Source organism: Lagopus leucura, unplaced genomic scaffold, assembly GCF_019238085.1.
Source record: "Lagopus leucura isolate 7727_CA_CO unplaced genomic scaffold, USGS_WTPT01 Super-Scaffold_100052, whole genome shotgun sequence".
Classification (NCBI taxonomy): Eukaryota; Metazoa; Chordata; class Aves; order Galliformes; family Phasianidae; genus Lagopus; species Lagopus leucura.
Genome location: NW_024962298.1, coordinates 165,519 through 180,172, shown reverse-complemented (window position 1 = coordinate 180,172; position 14,654 = coordinate 165,519). Strand labels below are relative to the sequence as shown.

At 50.4% G+C, this 14,654-nt stretch overlaps 1 protein-coding gene across 3 annotated transcripts; it reads right to left on the bottom strand.

Moving 5' to 3' along the window:
* Positions 1–4,758: 4,758 nt before the first annotated feature.
* Positions 4,759–8,024, bottom strand: NMB (neuromedin B). 3 transcript variants are annotated; one of them, XR_006181436.1, is made up of 5 exons: positions 7,883–8,024; positions 7,220–7,422; positions 6,367–6,473; positions 6,113–6,217; positions 4,964–5,032 (listed from the first exon to the last, which is right to left on the bottom strand). XR_006181436.1 is itself a non-coding variant. In XM_042885764.1 (3 exons), exons 1-3 carry the CDS (start codon positions 8,016–8,018, stop codon positions 4,985–4,987), a joined length of 387 nt encoding a protein of 128 aa, XP_042741698.1. In that variant the 5' UTR covers positions 8,019–8,024; the 3' UTR covers positions 4,759–4,984. The 3 variants fall into 3 exon arrangements, 1 of the variants encoding a protein (XP_042741698.1); XR_006181437.1 differs by having other exon boundaries at positions 6,367–6,470; XM_042885764.1 differs by lacking the exons at positions 6,113–6,217; positions 6,367–6,473 and having other exon boundaries at positions 4,759–5,032.
* Between the last annotated feature and the right edge of the window lie 6,630 nt (positions 8,025–14,654).

Sequence of the window (14,654 nt, the reverse complement as noted above, 5' to 3'; positions counted from 1 at the left end):
GTGTCTAACACCTCCACACCATCCTTGAAATTAATGCACAGTGCTGTGCTACCCAAACTTGGATGAAGGTCGCTGAAGGTCTCTCTTCTGCTGAAGGTCAATAGCATGCCGTGTAATAGGGAAATATGAATCTCTCTCTCTCCAAAGCAGTGGAAAGTGCTGAGGGCTGCTCCACTAGGAGCTTTGTTTGTCCTTATTAAGAGAAAGGAACGTCCTAAATTCACTTTCAGGAGGGATCTTGCTCTACATGCCTCTGCCCGTCACATGAGGAAGAGGCAATTCTGAACTATTGCTTTGATTGGCTTCCCGCACTGGGAAAACATCTCATTCTTGTAGAAGTGACCTAAACACATCTTACAAAAAGCATCAACTATGCAGTAACTTGGCCAGCTCTACAGCTCTAGTAAGGGCTCAGTACTGGGTGGTGAAGTCAGTAGCAGCTGAGTGAAGGCACTGGTGACAGAAAGCAGTGATCATCCGCTACGTCACGTTTATCCTACTCATGGTGCTCTATAAACACCAATATGTCCCTGAATATTTTATTTCCCTTCTTGGTTCTTACCACCACATGTAGGTTAAGTGCAGAATAAATACATGAAAACTGGAAGTGACGTTATGTCAGACCTCCCCTCTCTGTACATCATCACCCTGATGATTTTTGGGACTGATGCAGGGTCCAGTTGCAGGAAGGCTCTTACCTGGCTCTCTGGGGCTGGTTTTGTCCCTGTTGTTCTAGATCCCTTTCCATCCATTGAAGCCTGAAAGCTCAGGAACAAACGCTGCAAGTGCAGCCCATAGAAAGGTTTTGTGGGTCTGTACATGGGTGGTTCGTCTTTGATCCTCTCTAGCCTAGAGCAGCAGCACCAGGCACACATACAGCAGGGTCACAGATGGACCTTCCCACATTGCCACCAGGCCATATCAGCATGAGAGGAGGAGCTCTGCAGAAGCATGGGGGATGGCAAAGGTATTTAGGAGCCTAATTTTTTTTTTTTTCCTGACAGCAAGCTGATTTCCTTTCTGCTTCCTTCTCCCCCTACTTCACTGCCCCCCCCCCCCCCCTTTTTCTATTTTTTTACATTTTTTTTTTTTTTAAATCTCCCATGCGAGAGATGGCACAAAACAACGCAGAGGAAGGAGCACAGCAACCTGAGGCCTGACACTTTTGCTGAGGGTGTAGGAGAGTCAGTCCTATCCAACCAAGGGAGCGCGGCTGGGAGCGCTTCACTAACCCTGAACACTAATGACACCAAGTGGTAGCAGTGGACCTTCAACTGTATCAATCTGAGTCTGCTCACCAGGCCGTCCCACAGCTGAAAGGAAACAAATGTCAGCAGGGGAGGTGGTTTATCTCCCTTCCTCTTATCTTGCTTTGCTTCCTTTTCTCATCTCTGCAGTCATGCCATGGCCACAGAGAAGTCCAGGAGACCTGCCACGATCACCATGAAGCCATCCATGTTCTGAACTGATGCTGCTGCTGACGGTCTGTGCAGGTTGAGGGCACCCCAGCAACCTCTCAAGTCAGCGTCCCCAATTGCAGATCTGCTCATGGCATGCAGAAGCAGCTGGCAGGTTCTGGAGAATGTTGAGGCATGAGAGAGAGAGCTCCATACAGGAGCATGGAGCAACAAGGGGACAAGTGCAAAGCTAGGAAAAAAAAAAAACAAAACCCTCAACAGTTTACCAGTTTGTAATTTAAATTGAAGAGGGACTCGAGGCTTCAGCTTGAGTGGCTGCTTGTCAGAATGGGAGAAAGAATGAAACAGCCCAGTGATGGAGCTGCAGGTGCAGCACCAGGCTGTGCAGTCTTCAGCCCCAGAGATTTTTAAGACTCAAATGGACAAATCCCTGAGCTGACCCTGCTTTGAGCAGGTGGGTAGACTACAAACATGCTCAGACCCAGCAAAACCATGGTCATGGAGATGTGGCAGAGGTCTATTTAAGCTCTAAAAGCACTGAAGTACATGGTTTTCTCCAGTCTTACACATGACCAGTCTTACACATAGCAGGGACGCATCACCACCATCTCCATCTTTACTCTGAGCCTGCTCAGCACCTGAATCAGTACTCAAACATTAGTAAATTAATTAAGTTAAACTCCCCAAATTGAGTTTGTTTTGCCTGTGACAGCAATTCCTAAATGATCTACTTATCTTTATCTCAGGGACTGGGGGAGATGGGGGCAGACAGGCAAGATGAGCATTTCTTGCTAGGTGGGTTAAATAAGAAGGATCTCACTCAGGTGCCGCATGGCAGATTCCTGCTGTAACATCCGGAAATCTGTCTGCCTTCCCTCAGGCCTCCCTGAGCAAGATGTAAGCTGGCAGTCCCACAACATGGCATGTCATAAGACAGCTGAGCATCAGGTCAGAAATCCCATACAGCTGCCATTCCATCACAACTGCCAGCTCTCAGGCATCTGGTCTGCTCCAGCATCAAATATGATAGGCTGAGCCATTATTTTTCTTGCTTATTATTAGTTTATAAGCCAAGGCTTTGCTACAGCTAATAGAAGGCAGACTGGGGGCTGCTCATCTCCCAGCACGCAGCAACAAGTGTGTGGAGAAAATAAGTTTAAGAGAGGCACCTTCCTGAAAAACTTTCCCTTGGCTTGGTCCCACTCCCCTGAAGTGGGAAGGATCCTAGCACTGATCCAGGCATGGATCATGCCTTGGTACAACATGGCCTGCATGCATTTGAGAGAACGGCTCTCCTCCCAGCAGGAGCTCAGAGCAGCCCCCTGCAGAGGTCGAGGCTGAATGCATTATGAGAAGGATGCAGGGGACAGCTTACAGCTTCCCTTAAGGCACCTAGTGTCAGAGTTAGCTCTGCTTGAGGATGTGCCCAGGGTAGCTGGGGGACAGTATATGAACAGCACTTTACGAAGTTACAGAAACTTATTCTGTAATCTCTGCTTGTTTCCAGCCTTCTGCATCTCTGAAGACAGTACACTCGCTGTTCTAAACACATCATCAAAAACAAGTTAATAAAAAGACAACCTGCCTTCTTCAGCTGTTCCAGAGGACCCTGGGGTCACACACAAGAGCTTAGCCATGGGCACACATTGCAAGCACGCCACACAGTCATCCTAAAGCAAGTACACTCCAACAAGGAGAACTTATGGAATCATAGAATCACACAGGTGGAAAAAACCTTAAAGTTCATTGAGTCCAACCACAACCTGACCATGCACCTTAACTCTAACAACCCTCCACTAAATCACATCCCTGAGCACCACATCCAAATGGTTTTTAAACACATCCAGGGATGGTGACTCAGCCGCCTCCCTGAGGAGCCCATTCCAGCGCTTCACAACCCTTTCTGTAAAGAAGTGCCTCCTGATATCCAACCCAATCTTACCCTGGTACAACATGAGGCCATTTCCCCTCCTGTCACCTGTGAGAAGAGACCAACCCTGCTCTTGCTCTAAGCACCTTTCAGCTATTGGAAGAGAGCAATCAGGTCTCCGCTCAGCCTCCTCTTCCCCAACTAACAGCCCCAGTTCCTTCTCCTCACAGGCCATATTCTCCAAGCCCTTCACCAGCCTTGTTGTCCTTCTTCGGACCTGCTGCAGCACCTCCACATCCTTTCTGTACTGAGGTGCCCAAAACACACCACAGTACTTGAGGTGAGGCCTCACCAGTGCAGTGCAGGGCAGGATGACTTCCCTGGTCCTGCTCACCACACCATTCCTGATACAACCAGAATGCCATTGGCCTTCTTGGCCACCTGTGCACACTGCTGGCTCACATTCAGCTGACTGTCCATCAGTACCCAAAGTCCCTTTCCATCAGGCAGCTTTCCAGCCACTCCCCCTCAAGCCTGTATGGTTGCCTGGGGTTGTTATGACCAAAATGCAGGACCCAACACTTGGCCCTACTGAAATTCATTCAGTTAACCTTGTTAACTCTGTAGTGCCTTTCTCCCCTCTGGCAGATCAACACTCCCTCCCAGCTTGGTGGTGTCTGCAAACTTACTGAGGGTGCACTCAATCCCCTCATCAAGACCATTAATAAAGATGTTGAATAGAAGCAGCCCCAGCACTGAGCCCTGGGGCACACCACTCGTGACTGGTTGCCAACTGAATTTAACTCCACTGACCACAACTCTTTGGGCCCGGCCATCCAGCCAGTGTTTCACCCAGCAGAGCATACATCCATCCAAAATGTGGGCAGCCAGTTTCTCTGTGAGGATGCTGGGGGGGACAGTGTCAAAGGCTTTACTGAAGTCCAGGTTGACCACATTGACAGCTTTACCTTCATCCATTAAGCGGGTCACCTTGTCATAGAATGAAATCAGGTTTGTCAGACAGGATCTATCATTGGTAAGCCCATGCTGACTGGGCCTGATCCCCTGGTTGACCCTTAACCGGTCCACGATGGCTCCCGAGATTATCCATTCCATAACCTCCCCTGGCACTGAGGTGAGACTGAAAGGTCCGTAGCTACCAGGATCATCTTTTCAGCCCTTTTTGAAGATGGGCGTCACATTTGCCAGTCTCCAGTCCACTGGGATATCCCCGGTAGCCAGGACTGTTAAAGAATGATGAAGCATTATAGAGGATTGCTGCAGTAGCAAGTGCTGTAACAACTTACCCAAGTTTGTAATTTTGTTTTAGATCAATAAGCGGGGCAGCAGGGAGCATAGCCTATCACCTCCTGGTGATGAGAAGCAGGAGCCTCCTTCCATTCTGCATTCTTCCTGCACAAGCCATGGGGTCTGCCTTTCCACCCTCAAGAAAAAGTCTGAGCTAGCATCTGCAAAGAGCTGGTTTTATTCACAGGGGCACATCAGACAACAAGGAAGCAGAAAACATACAGGAAATATACAGGGAGGATCTGCTTTTCATACAAGCAATCACTATTAACAGTATTACAGAAAGAATAAATGTGATGTTGCTACAGTAACCCACAAGGATGATGCTCTCCTCCATTTGCCATGCACAGCTTAGCCTGCCGACCTCATCCTTCACTGCTGCGCTTCTTCAGTTTGAGAAATACTTCTCCAGCACCTTTGTTAAAAGCCCAGTCTCCTACAAGAAAAAGCACAATGGTGAGCCACAACTCCCCTGTGCCACCTCAGCTGATATCACATGCACAGGCACAGCCCTGGGGTGGCACTGTGAAACCCCAGCACACTGAGAGCCAAGCCCTGCTACTGCATGTGGTTAAAAAGATGAATAATCCCCATTCGCAGCCATCTCCTGTTCTGTGAGACTTCTGCTATGATTTGCATGGAATGGTGTGTGGGATCCTGCTTCATGGAGGGACATTTTGAGACAAATCCCACCAGCAGCAGGCAGGACCAGCCCATGTGAAGCAAAGGATTTGTTTAATGTTTACAGGAGCCCACAGGAAGGGTGAACCAGTTTATGAATGATCAGTGATACTGCCTCAGTGTAAAAGGTCTGCTCAGTTTTTGAACAGTAGTGTGCATTCCCGACAGTTACCCTGCAGCACAGCACAGCTTTTGTGCTGAAGCACCAGAACAGCACTTGCATGTTAGTTCTTGTCCCGCTGAGAAACAGGAAGGGAGAAGCATCTCTGCTTTTCTAAACTGCTTCAGGATGGAAGTGACAGACCCTGAGAAGAGGGTGTACAGAGTTTCGCAGCACAAAGCTGCTGAGCAGCTTCTTAGGCAGGTGGCAAATGCAGCACACACACCAGCTCAAGCACAGGCTGGCTGCTGACCCCAGGTGTCCAACAACAGCTACAGGAAGGGAGAAAGCAGGAACAGCAGGAGGAATTTATGCTGCTGTCATGTCACCCCAACAAGAGCAAAAAAAGGTCCCACAGAAACATATAACGACAGCGCTCAAAATCATCATGAAGAATTAATGTCAACCAGCAGCTCAGAAGCACAGATGGTCAAGGGGGTGAGTGGTAGGAAAAAAAGGAACAGGAAGGCAGAAGCCAGTCTAGAGGTGCTCAGGGTACCTGAAGGACAGAAACAGATCTAAGACCCAGCTGGGAGCACGTGCAGATTGAGGCAGGAGAGCTGTGTGGTTCTGGAAGGAACTGGTATGAGGTAGGAGCCAACTGCCTGCCAGGCACCCAGAATGGGGTGCAACCTCACATCCAGGCACCAGATGGGCACTGGGCAGCCCACATACCAAAGGCTGATGTCCAGCACTGGGTTCTAGCTCTGGCTCCATCTCCAGCTGTATCTTCTGTCCCAAGGGGATTAGTTTGCTAGCAGATCCTCAGTTTACCTAAATCTGATGAAATTGAATCAGGGAGGTCCTTGAGCATCAGTACCACTCAGGCTCACATCCCTGCAGCTCCACTCCACCTGTGCCTATCCCAAAAAGCAAACAGGAGCAAGCACTGCCTAATCAGTGCTTCTAGATGACAGAAGCAGCTTTACCTGTGTTCAGCTACTGAATGGCTCCTCAAGCATGGCAGCTCAGTGGGAGCACACACAGGACACACCCATGAGGATTTCATCTCTTCTAGGCTCTCCATTACTTTCTGCTGTGAACAGAAAGTACAAGACACCAAGGAAACACACAAGAGGCAACAAACGGGCAGAAACACAGCCCAAGCAACTCCACCTCCTATGTGAGGATCTGTGCATGCTTTGCTCCCAGGGGCTAACTTCCCACTAGGAGCTGGGAAAGCCCCCAGGGAAAGCCACACCAAGGAGCTAAAAAGAGGAATGTGAAGATCTGCTGATGTGGTACAGGAACCCCTGCTGTAGATAGGGCATGCGACTGTTCCTAAAGACCTGTTCTGCAGGGAAATAACACACACCTCACCTCTCTGCAGGCCAAACTAACAACATCACATGTCCCCTGCACCCTAACCACAGCAAAACAGCCCCAGAAAGGGGAATTAGAAGACTAAAACCTTTTTGCAGGACAGACTCTTCTTCCTGCACATACAGAGCAGTGTCTCTCTTGACCTTTCTCTGCAAGGAGAGAAGAGGCAGGATTTGCACTCCTTGTCTTTACCACAGCTGGATAAAGGGACACACGTGGCAGCCGCAGCAGCCAGCTACCCTCATCTGCATCAGAGGAGGATCCAGATGCTCCTTAACAACCCCTGGCCTGGAGATCACCTCATCCCCTGCTCACTCTCCAATCATCAGGACAAAAAGCCCCTGTCGTTCAGCCGAACACAATCCTAGAAAGAGCCAAACCTCCAGCAGCAGCGCAGGTGCTTCCATCTCCACCATCTCCCTGCTCCAGGCATCTCCCTCCATACCAGCCAATATTCACCTGGTCAGCGAGATCGTATTTTCTTTGGTTCTGATCCAAAAGTCTTTCTTGCAAGAGGATTTTCAGGAGCTCCCGGGTAAGCAGTTCCACCACGTCCTCCAGCAAAGCTCTGAGCGAGGGGCCGAAAGACATCGGCGCCGCCGGCTGCCGCAGTTCATCCATTCGCGGGGTGCCCGGCACGCTCTTCTTCCCCATGAAGTGACCTGCAACACAGCGCGCTCGTGTGCCTCGCGCCCGGCAGCGGGGCGGGGACCTCCGAGAGCCAGGCTGCGACCCGCACCGCACGCCGACAACCCGCAGCCAGCGAACCGAACGCCTAGAAGAGCCCAGCAGCCCCGGGGCCTCGCTCGGGGAGCCCTCCTCCTCCGACGGCATCTCTACGGCCATAGGACCGGCGGCTCGGCGCCGGGAGCCACGAAGAGAGCCGTGCCCCTCACCTCCGCCCGCAGGACCGCCGGGCACAGCCGGGGCGCCACGGCTCCCAGAGCGGCCATCCGTGCTCCAAAGGAACTGCGAGCTCCGTTCGCGAAAGGAGACCTCAGGAGACGGCGTGACCGCAGCCCGCCTCAACCGCCCCTCACGGGACCGCCGCGCCAGTCCCGGCCCCGCAGCCTCGAGCACCGACCCTCGCCCCTGCCGCTCTGCCCCGCGGGCCCCCGGTACCTGTGGCCCACAGGTTGCCGCGGGGGTTGACCTTGATCTTGGCCGCCTGGCTGCGGTGCTCGGCGAAGTCGAGGTGCACGGCGCGCCCCAGCACAGCGCCGCACAGCAGCAGCAGAAGGCAGCGCACCGCCACCATGGCCGCCCCGGCGGGACACGCTCCCGCTTAGAGCCGCCGTCGCCGCCGCTTCCATTTATACTGAGCGGGGGGCGGGGACTCTTCAAGCCACGCCCCCTCCTCGAGGCTGCCCCTGCCCACTGCTTTCCCGCCCTCCGCGTCCAGTCAGGGCGTCGCGCGGAGTCACAGGGCGTCGCGGTGCGGTGGGACACACGGAGCGCCAGGGCCGCCTCACCGCCAGCCGCTGCGCTTTTATCTGCACTGTCACCCCAAAAGAGCCCACAGTACAGCCTAAAATAGCACCAAAGCAGCCCCCAAAAGGCCCAAATGATGTCCGAACTGCCCGCAGACAGCCTAGCTCCAAATGGCACCAAAATGACTCTGAAACAATCCCAAAACGGCACTAAAAGATCCCAAAATAACCTCAAAACAACCTGAAGTGGCGCCGAACCCAAAGCTCTGCTTTACCAGTAGGTCCAGGTCGTGGGGTGGAGAGCTTCCCTGGGAATAGGCACAGGGAAGACTGCTAGCATTGTGCTTCTCAGGGTTTATTGCTGCTGGAGAGAAAAGATCTCAGAGCAATTCACTGTTCCCTCAGCCTAGGGCAGAGTCTGAACTGCAAACACAGCTTTAATGTTACAAGAGGAAAAAAAATATATATATATATATATATGTATGTATAAAGCCTCATGTGCTCCCAGGGTCCTCATAAGTCCTGCAGCTGTTTCTCTCTTCCAGGCTGTAATGAGGGATTGCAAGCCAGGCTGGGAACAGGTAAGTGGGGAGCTTTTCTGTCACAGCCTTGTAACAAACACCCAGAAGCTGATAGCACACTGCTTTAATTGCTTGACACAGAGACTTAGCTGGACAAGGAGATTTGATTAACAAGGGCTCACAACCCTGGTTTCAAGCTGGGGAAAAGCAACACAATAGCTGCTCAGGGACATGGCGCAGGCTGGAAGTGGACATGATTCTGGGCAGCCAGCGGGGTTTTATGGAAAACAGGGAAATAGACCCAAGCCCACTGCTTGCTGAGCAGCACAGTTGATGCTAAAGGAAGCTGTACAGGCAAGGTTTGAGAATACCAATTTCGTCCCCTGCCATGGTCTTGTTAAAATTGAGTTCCCAACACCAAAACACAGAGTGCAAACCCGAAGCTTAGCACAGCTCGCCCTCTTAAGTGGCATAATTACAGTCAAGGGCAATTTCTAGTTGTATCATCAATGAATGTACAGATATTATAATTATGAATTATACCAGAGAGTTTGGCTAAGCAGTTGCTATACCAAAAGAGAATAGATAGAATGCTTACCCATATCCTGGGCTCACTATGAAATTCCAGAGGAGAGATCTCCAGAAGAGATCCTTCCCCACTGGTAGCCAGCTCTTAAATGGGTCTGGGAGAGGTGCAGCCAGGCTCCACCCCTTCCAGCAGCACAGGTGAACTGCCTTCACTGTGCTCCCCTGGCTGACTCAGTGCTCACCTCAGGTGATCGATCAGGCCGTGATTCAGCAGTTCCCGTGCACTAGTGAACGTTGTACAGGTGCTAAGCAGCCCCTGGACAGGATGCTCAACAGACTGGGTCCACCCAAAACGTGTTTTACCACACCTGGGAATAACAACTGCAGCGGTGATCACACTGCAGCCAAGCTGTTCCCTTCCTGAGCAGGCAAGAGTGCTGCTTCTTCCACTGTCACCCTGAGAATGAACAAACATGGCTTGAAAGGTGGCTGCAGTGCAAGTGACCTTGCTTACAAATGGAGACCAAATTTCCACTGGATTTTTTCATCTGTATCTCCATTGCAAAAACATGATATTTGTAATTCAGGAAAAACAGCTGGCACCCACACTTGAAGTCTCCTGCTTGGGAGAGGTTCAATGACCCAAGTTCCAGCACCTAGGGCAGAAACTGTCACTACAGTGCTCCTCTACAGCTTGCTCTCTGCAGCTCAGAAGTTCACCTTACCAACTGCTATTTGCCACCAAAGGAATCTCCCCAGTTAATATATTTTACAAAAGACGTTACAAATTCCATTTTAGAAATTGATTTCTGCCAGCAAAGGTCACAACATTGGTTTCTGCAGGTGGTACAGCGGAGTCGCCTGTCAGCCACCGAGAGCCTTGCAATGGAGCTGGGGAAGGACGGAGGTGACTCAGCACAGGCTGGACTTCTGATAGATGGCTTTGCCCTCGAGGCAGTGTGCATCTGTGCAGAGCCCACCGTCCCCTTTCCTGCTGGGATTAACCCCTGGAGCTGGGCCAGAGCAGCCTGCAGCCGCCTTTCTGCAGCTGGATCCATTCCTTCCCACCTGCAGGAACCATTCCTTCTCACCCAAGGCAGCCTGAAGGACCTCGGGATCTTTCAGCTTGAGCTGCTGGTTTCCCCTTATGCCTCTGGTTGGAGGAAACTGCCGTGGTATGTTCTACTCTCTATTTTTCCCTATTAATTCTCACTTGCAATTTATTTTCTCGATGACTACTGACCACTGAAATGACATTTTCATAGCACAATCTGTTACAACCCCAGTGTTCCAGATGGTAACACTTAACTCGGAACCCATTGTTTTATAAATAGAGTTAAAATTGTTTTTTTCCCCCGTGCACAATTTTGTATGTATGTACATTTGAATTTCATCATTTTTATTGCCCACTCTCTTTTCACAGTTGGCCTTCATCCACACCAACCCTGAAAAACTTAATATCAACACCAAACTTCAGCATTTGCCTTCTTTTGCAGATCATTTTTGAATGTGCTGAACTCAATCTCTGCACAGTACCCTGGTGTCTTCTGCTATGGAAACTGTTTCCTTCTACCTTTTAGCAAACGATTTCTCCCAGTAAGGGCCTCCTCTTGTATTCCAGGTCTCCTTCCTCTCCTTAGGAGCCTTCTCTGAGGGCCCTTGCCAACTACCTTTGGGAAATGCAGCTGGATGATCCCAGCAGGATCACCTTGCCCACACACCTCCTGATTCCTTCAGCGAGCTCCAATTTTCTTGTAGATTAGGTCCTACTCCTTTCCGGCCTGCTGATCTGGTTTATAGCCTGCAGATCCCCACATTCCCAGCTCACCAGGAATCCCTTGGTGCTTCTAGTGGGTGTTGCAGGGCAGGCAAATAGCTCAATGCTTTCCGTGTCCCACAGCATTTCCGTCCAGGCCCCAGGGTTTGTTGTTGTCCTCTCCTTCACTGCTTTCTTCTGTGAGTTCTTATACCGATGTTTCCGAGAGCCCACGGCACCACAGGACACCTGGGATGCCTCCTTCCGTATCAGTCAGCAACTCCAGCCTGCGCAGAGCTGATGAGGGTACTGACAGACCCGTGAAACTATCAACAAATCCAAACGTACCTAAAAGTGAAGCAGAACAGATTTTCCTCTAGCTCTGCAGAATAAACGTATCATACTCTGCACAGAGGGCCTTGCTAATGCTGAGCTAAGGGCAGGCAAAGTTAACGGAGCAATCTGGAAATGCCGTGGTTCAGAGGGCTTAAAACAAGGTCCATTTTGTTTCCTCGCTGTTGAATTATGCTTTGATACCTTGCCATTGACGGATGCATCTCCCAGGCGGCCTGGGAGGGACTCTGAGCTGCAGAGCCCCAGAAACACGGCGTGCATGTTTCTAGCCCTGCAATATCCACTGGGCAGGAAAATGCATGCTCAAAACCAATGGCTCTAATAAAAAACACACACGAAGAGCAAAGGCCTCAAAGCCCCTGCGCGTCTCTTTCACAGAGCTCCTGGTGCCAATAAAACTCTTAGCAGCAGATAAGTTGCTTCAGCTTCTCCTTCACTGTTCCTCCAAAGCCAGGTCAAACTTAAAGCCCTGTCATACGCCCCAGGCTCTGTTTTGACGCATTTGCCTCTTGTTTACAAAGTTTGAATCCCTCTGTTACATTCATTCTTCCACAGGCAGCAGTGGTTGTTGATAAAAGATAAAATTTGAAATCTCACACATCTTGTTTTTCAATTTTCATTTAAGCAGTAAATGAGTTGTGGTTTTCCCTGAGGTTTCCCACTCACTCCACACCTGCTGGACACAGTACAAATAACAGCTTTGTAACAAGACTTAGAGAAAAAAGTCGTGTTTTCTTGCAGGCAAATCCATGCCTAGATCAGAAGTGTCCCAACCAGAATTACGTGGCAGAAGACTGATGTCCCTCTTTGAGTGAATTGAGGCTTAGAAAAATTAAACTGAAGTTCATTTTCTCCACATTATTTTTACTTCTGCCTCTCTGGAAACTGAAACCCTGCAAGACTGGTTCTATAGGAGAAAGAGAAATTGGAGAGCAGAGGCGATAGCAAGATACTCAGCAGAGAGTGCTCCAAGAGGTGCTCTTAAATTATTAAAGAGAACTAGCAGGAAAGTCAAGAGATGTGGGGGCAGGCAGAGAGAGCGGGAGCAAGAGAGCATGTTTGCGCCATCCTGGATCACAGGGTGCATTTCTAATCTGTCCCTAATTAGACAGATCTCTGTGCAGTTTTGATTTCCACCAAGGCCTGGGGAACTTTGCTAGAACAAACATTCAAAAGACCTATTAGAATTGAACACGTGTATGAGCAGCCCTGTGAGCAGAAAGGGATGGAAGCGCTGCAAGGGAGAGCAGAAGGCAAAAGAGGCAGGAAATTGCCTTACGACGCAATATAGGTGCTGCTTCCCCAGAGCTAAGGTGGACCAGTCATCTTCAGGGCATGGAGCAGTGCCAGGAGTGGCTGGCACGGATGGGAACCGAAGGCTGTGGCTGCCTGGCATCACCAGGGTGTACCTGGCAGTCAGAGGTCCGGAACCAGGACACCCCCTCCTCTGATTCAGCCCCTGAGTCACCCACACTGCTGGCCTTCAGCCGGGGTGCTCTGTTTCTCCTGCTGCAGCAGAGGAGATTCTCTGCCTAAGCCACCTCTCCTCCCTTGGCATCCCTGTTCAGCTCATCCCGGGAGCTGTACGCTGGGTTTGCCATCGTGTGTTTCCCCAGCAAGAAGCAGTCTTCTATCCAAGGATAACGCTTTGCTTTACAGCTTCTCCTTGGAAAACATGAGGTTGACGTGTTCTGATTATAAAGGCAGTAAAAGCACCATGAGATCATCCAGTTTTATTAAGGAAAGCACGAGCCAATTGTCTTACAAACGCAGTCCTTAGAAACTCCCTGCTTAAGCAGTATGCAGCGGCAGAGGAAAACAGGTAATGCTCACTGCTGTTTGGCTGATGATGTGCATTCAGGCATCATAAACACACAAACAAAGACAGCCTTCGTTTCAAAGAGCTTCAATTTTCAGCACGTTACTTCTCACAGCTCACCGCCCATCCATCATACTTGTCTGTCTGCCTTTGATGTGAAAAAAGTCAGCCATCAGAACTGCAGCAATGATCAGAGACACCCAGCACTGCTTTGCTCTGAGGCGGCTCCTGCCCCTGCCGGGATCTGTGCACTGCAGAGCTGCGCCCCGGACTGCAGATGTCATCGAGCAGTAATTAGGCAATGATATTGTCTACCAGAAAATCTGCTGTGTTTGGCTGTAACCACAACAGAGCCCGTGGCAGTCTTAGCCCAGGCTGTTTTTTTTTTTTTTTTTCCCATTGTTTTTTTTTTTTTTTCTTTATAAACCAGACCTTTCAACACCCACATGCTTTACAAATAAATCCCGTTCCTGTTGTGACACAAAGGTCTCCATGTTTCCTAAGCCACCCTGAGATCCTTAAGCCTCAAAGGCTTTCCTGCAGCAGCCTCACCTTTAAAAAAAGAACAAACCTGAAATAAAACACAAAGCCTCAGCCCATCTAAACAGCAAAACCCCTGGCTCTGTGGGAGCATGGCAGCACTCGCCAGACCTTTCAGCATTAGCAACCAGCTGAACCAGAGATCCTGCACGCTCCATAGCTTTTCTGCTCCGCAAAGCAGAATAAGAGTTGGGGAATGGAGCCAGCAGCAGCTCTTTGTCATCCTGCCCCCACGCTCCCAGTTTGCAGCCTCTGCAGCCTCATCCCCAGCATCTTCCCTTCCCGCAGTGGCAGAAGAGGTGTTGGAGGGATGCAGAAGGTGATGTGGGAGGTAGCATAGGAGCTGGTGGGCGTTGGAGCTGCAAATGGATTTGCGGCATGAATCCTCACTCTTATGAGAGCCAACACCTCATTTCATGGCTGCAGATAACACAGATCCACGTTATGAGCTACACTGAGCTTTGAAGAGGCAGAAGATGGCCCGCAGAGGTCATTTCCCAAATCACACCATGGCTCCAATAATCACTAAACCTGGGCTGGAACTACCCCACACTTTACCCAAAAACATCCTTCATTTTTCAAACTCTTCCTGCTCATTTGCGGGTCACCATGCAAGAGCAAAGCTGGGAAAGACCTTCCTGCACCCAAATCTGCAGTCCTCAGCCGCACTGACTGCTGACACCTGCTGCCAGTAGCCGGCATCGCCAGCCTGGGGGCCGTGCTGCAGGCAGGACGGGGACTTTGCTATTTCCAGACATCTGAAAGGACCGTTTCTCATCTCAGGTGCTTGTGGAGAGCTAATTCCTACACCCCTCACAATCAGAATCCCTTTGTGCTTTGCCCCCCCCTTTTTTTTTTAATTTTAATTAGCTTGGTGACAGTAATACAACTGCCACTGCGAGGTGTGAAAGCTAGAGAACGCAGAGAACAGCACCTGCAGCAATTC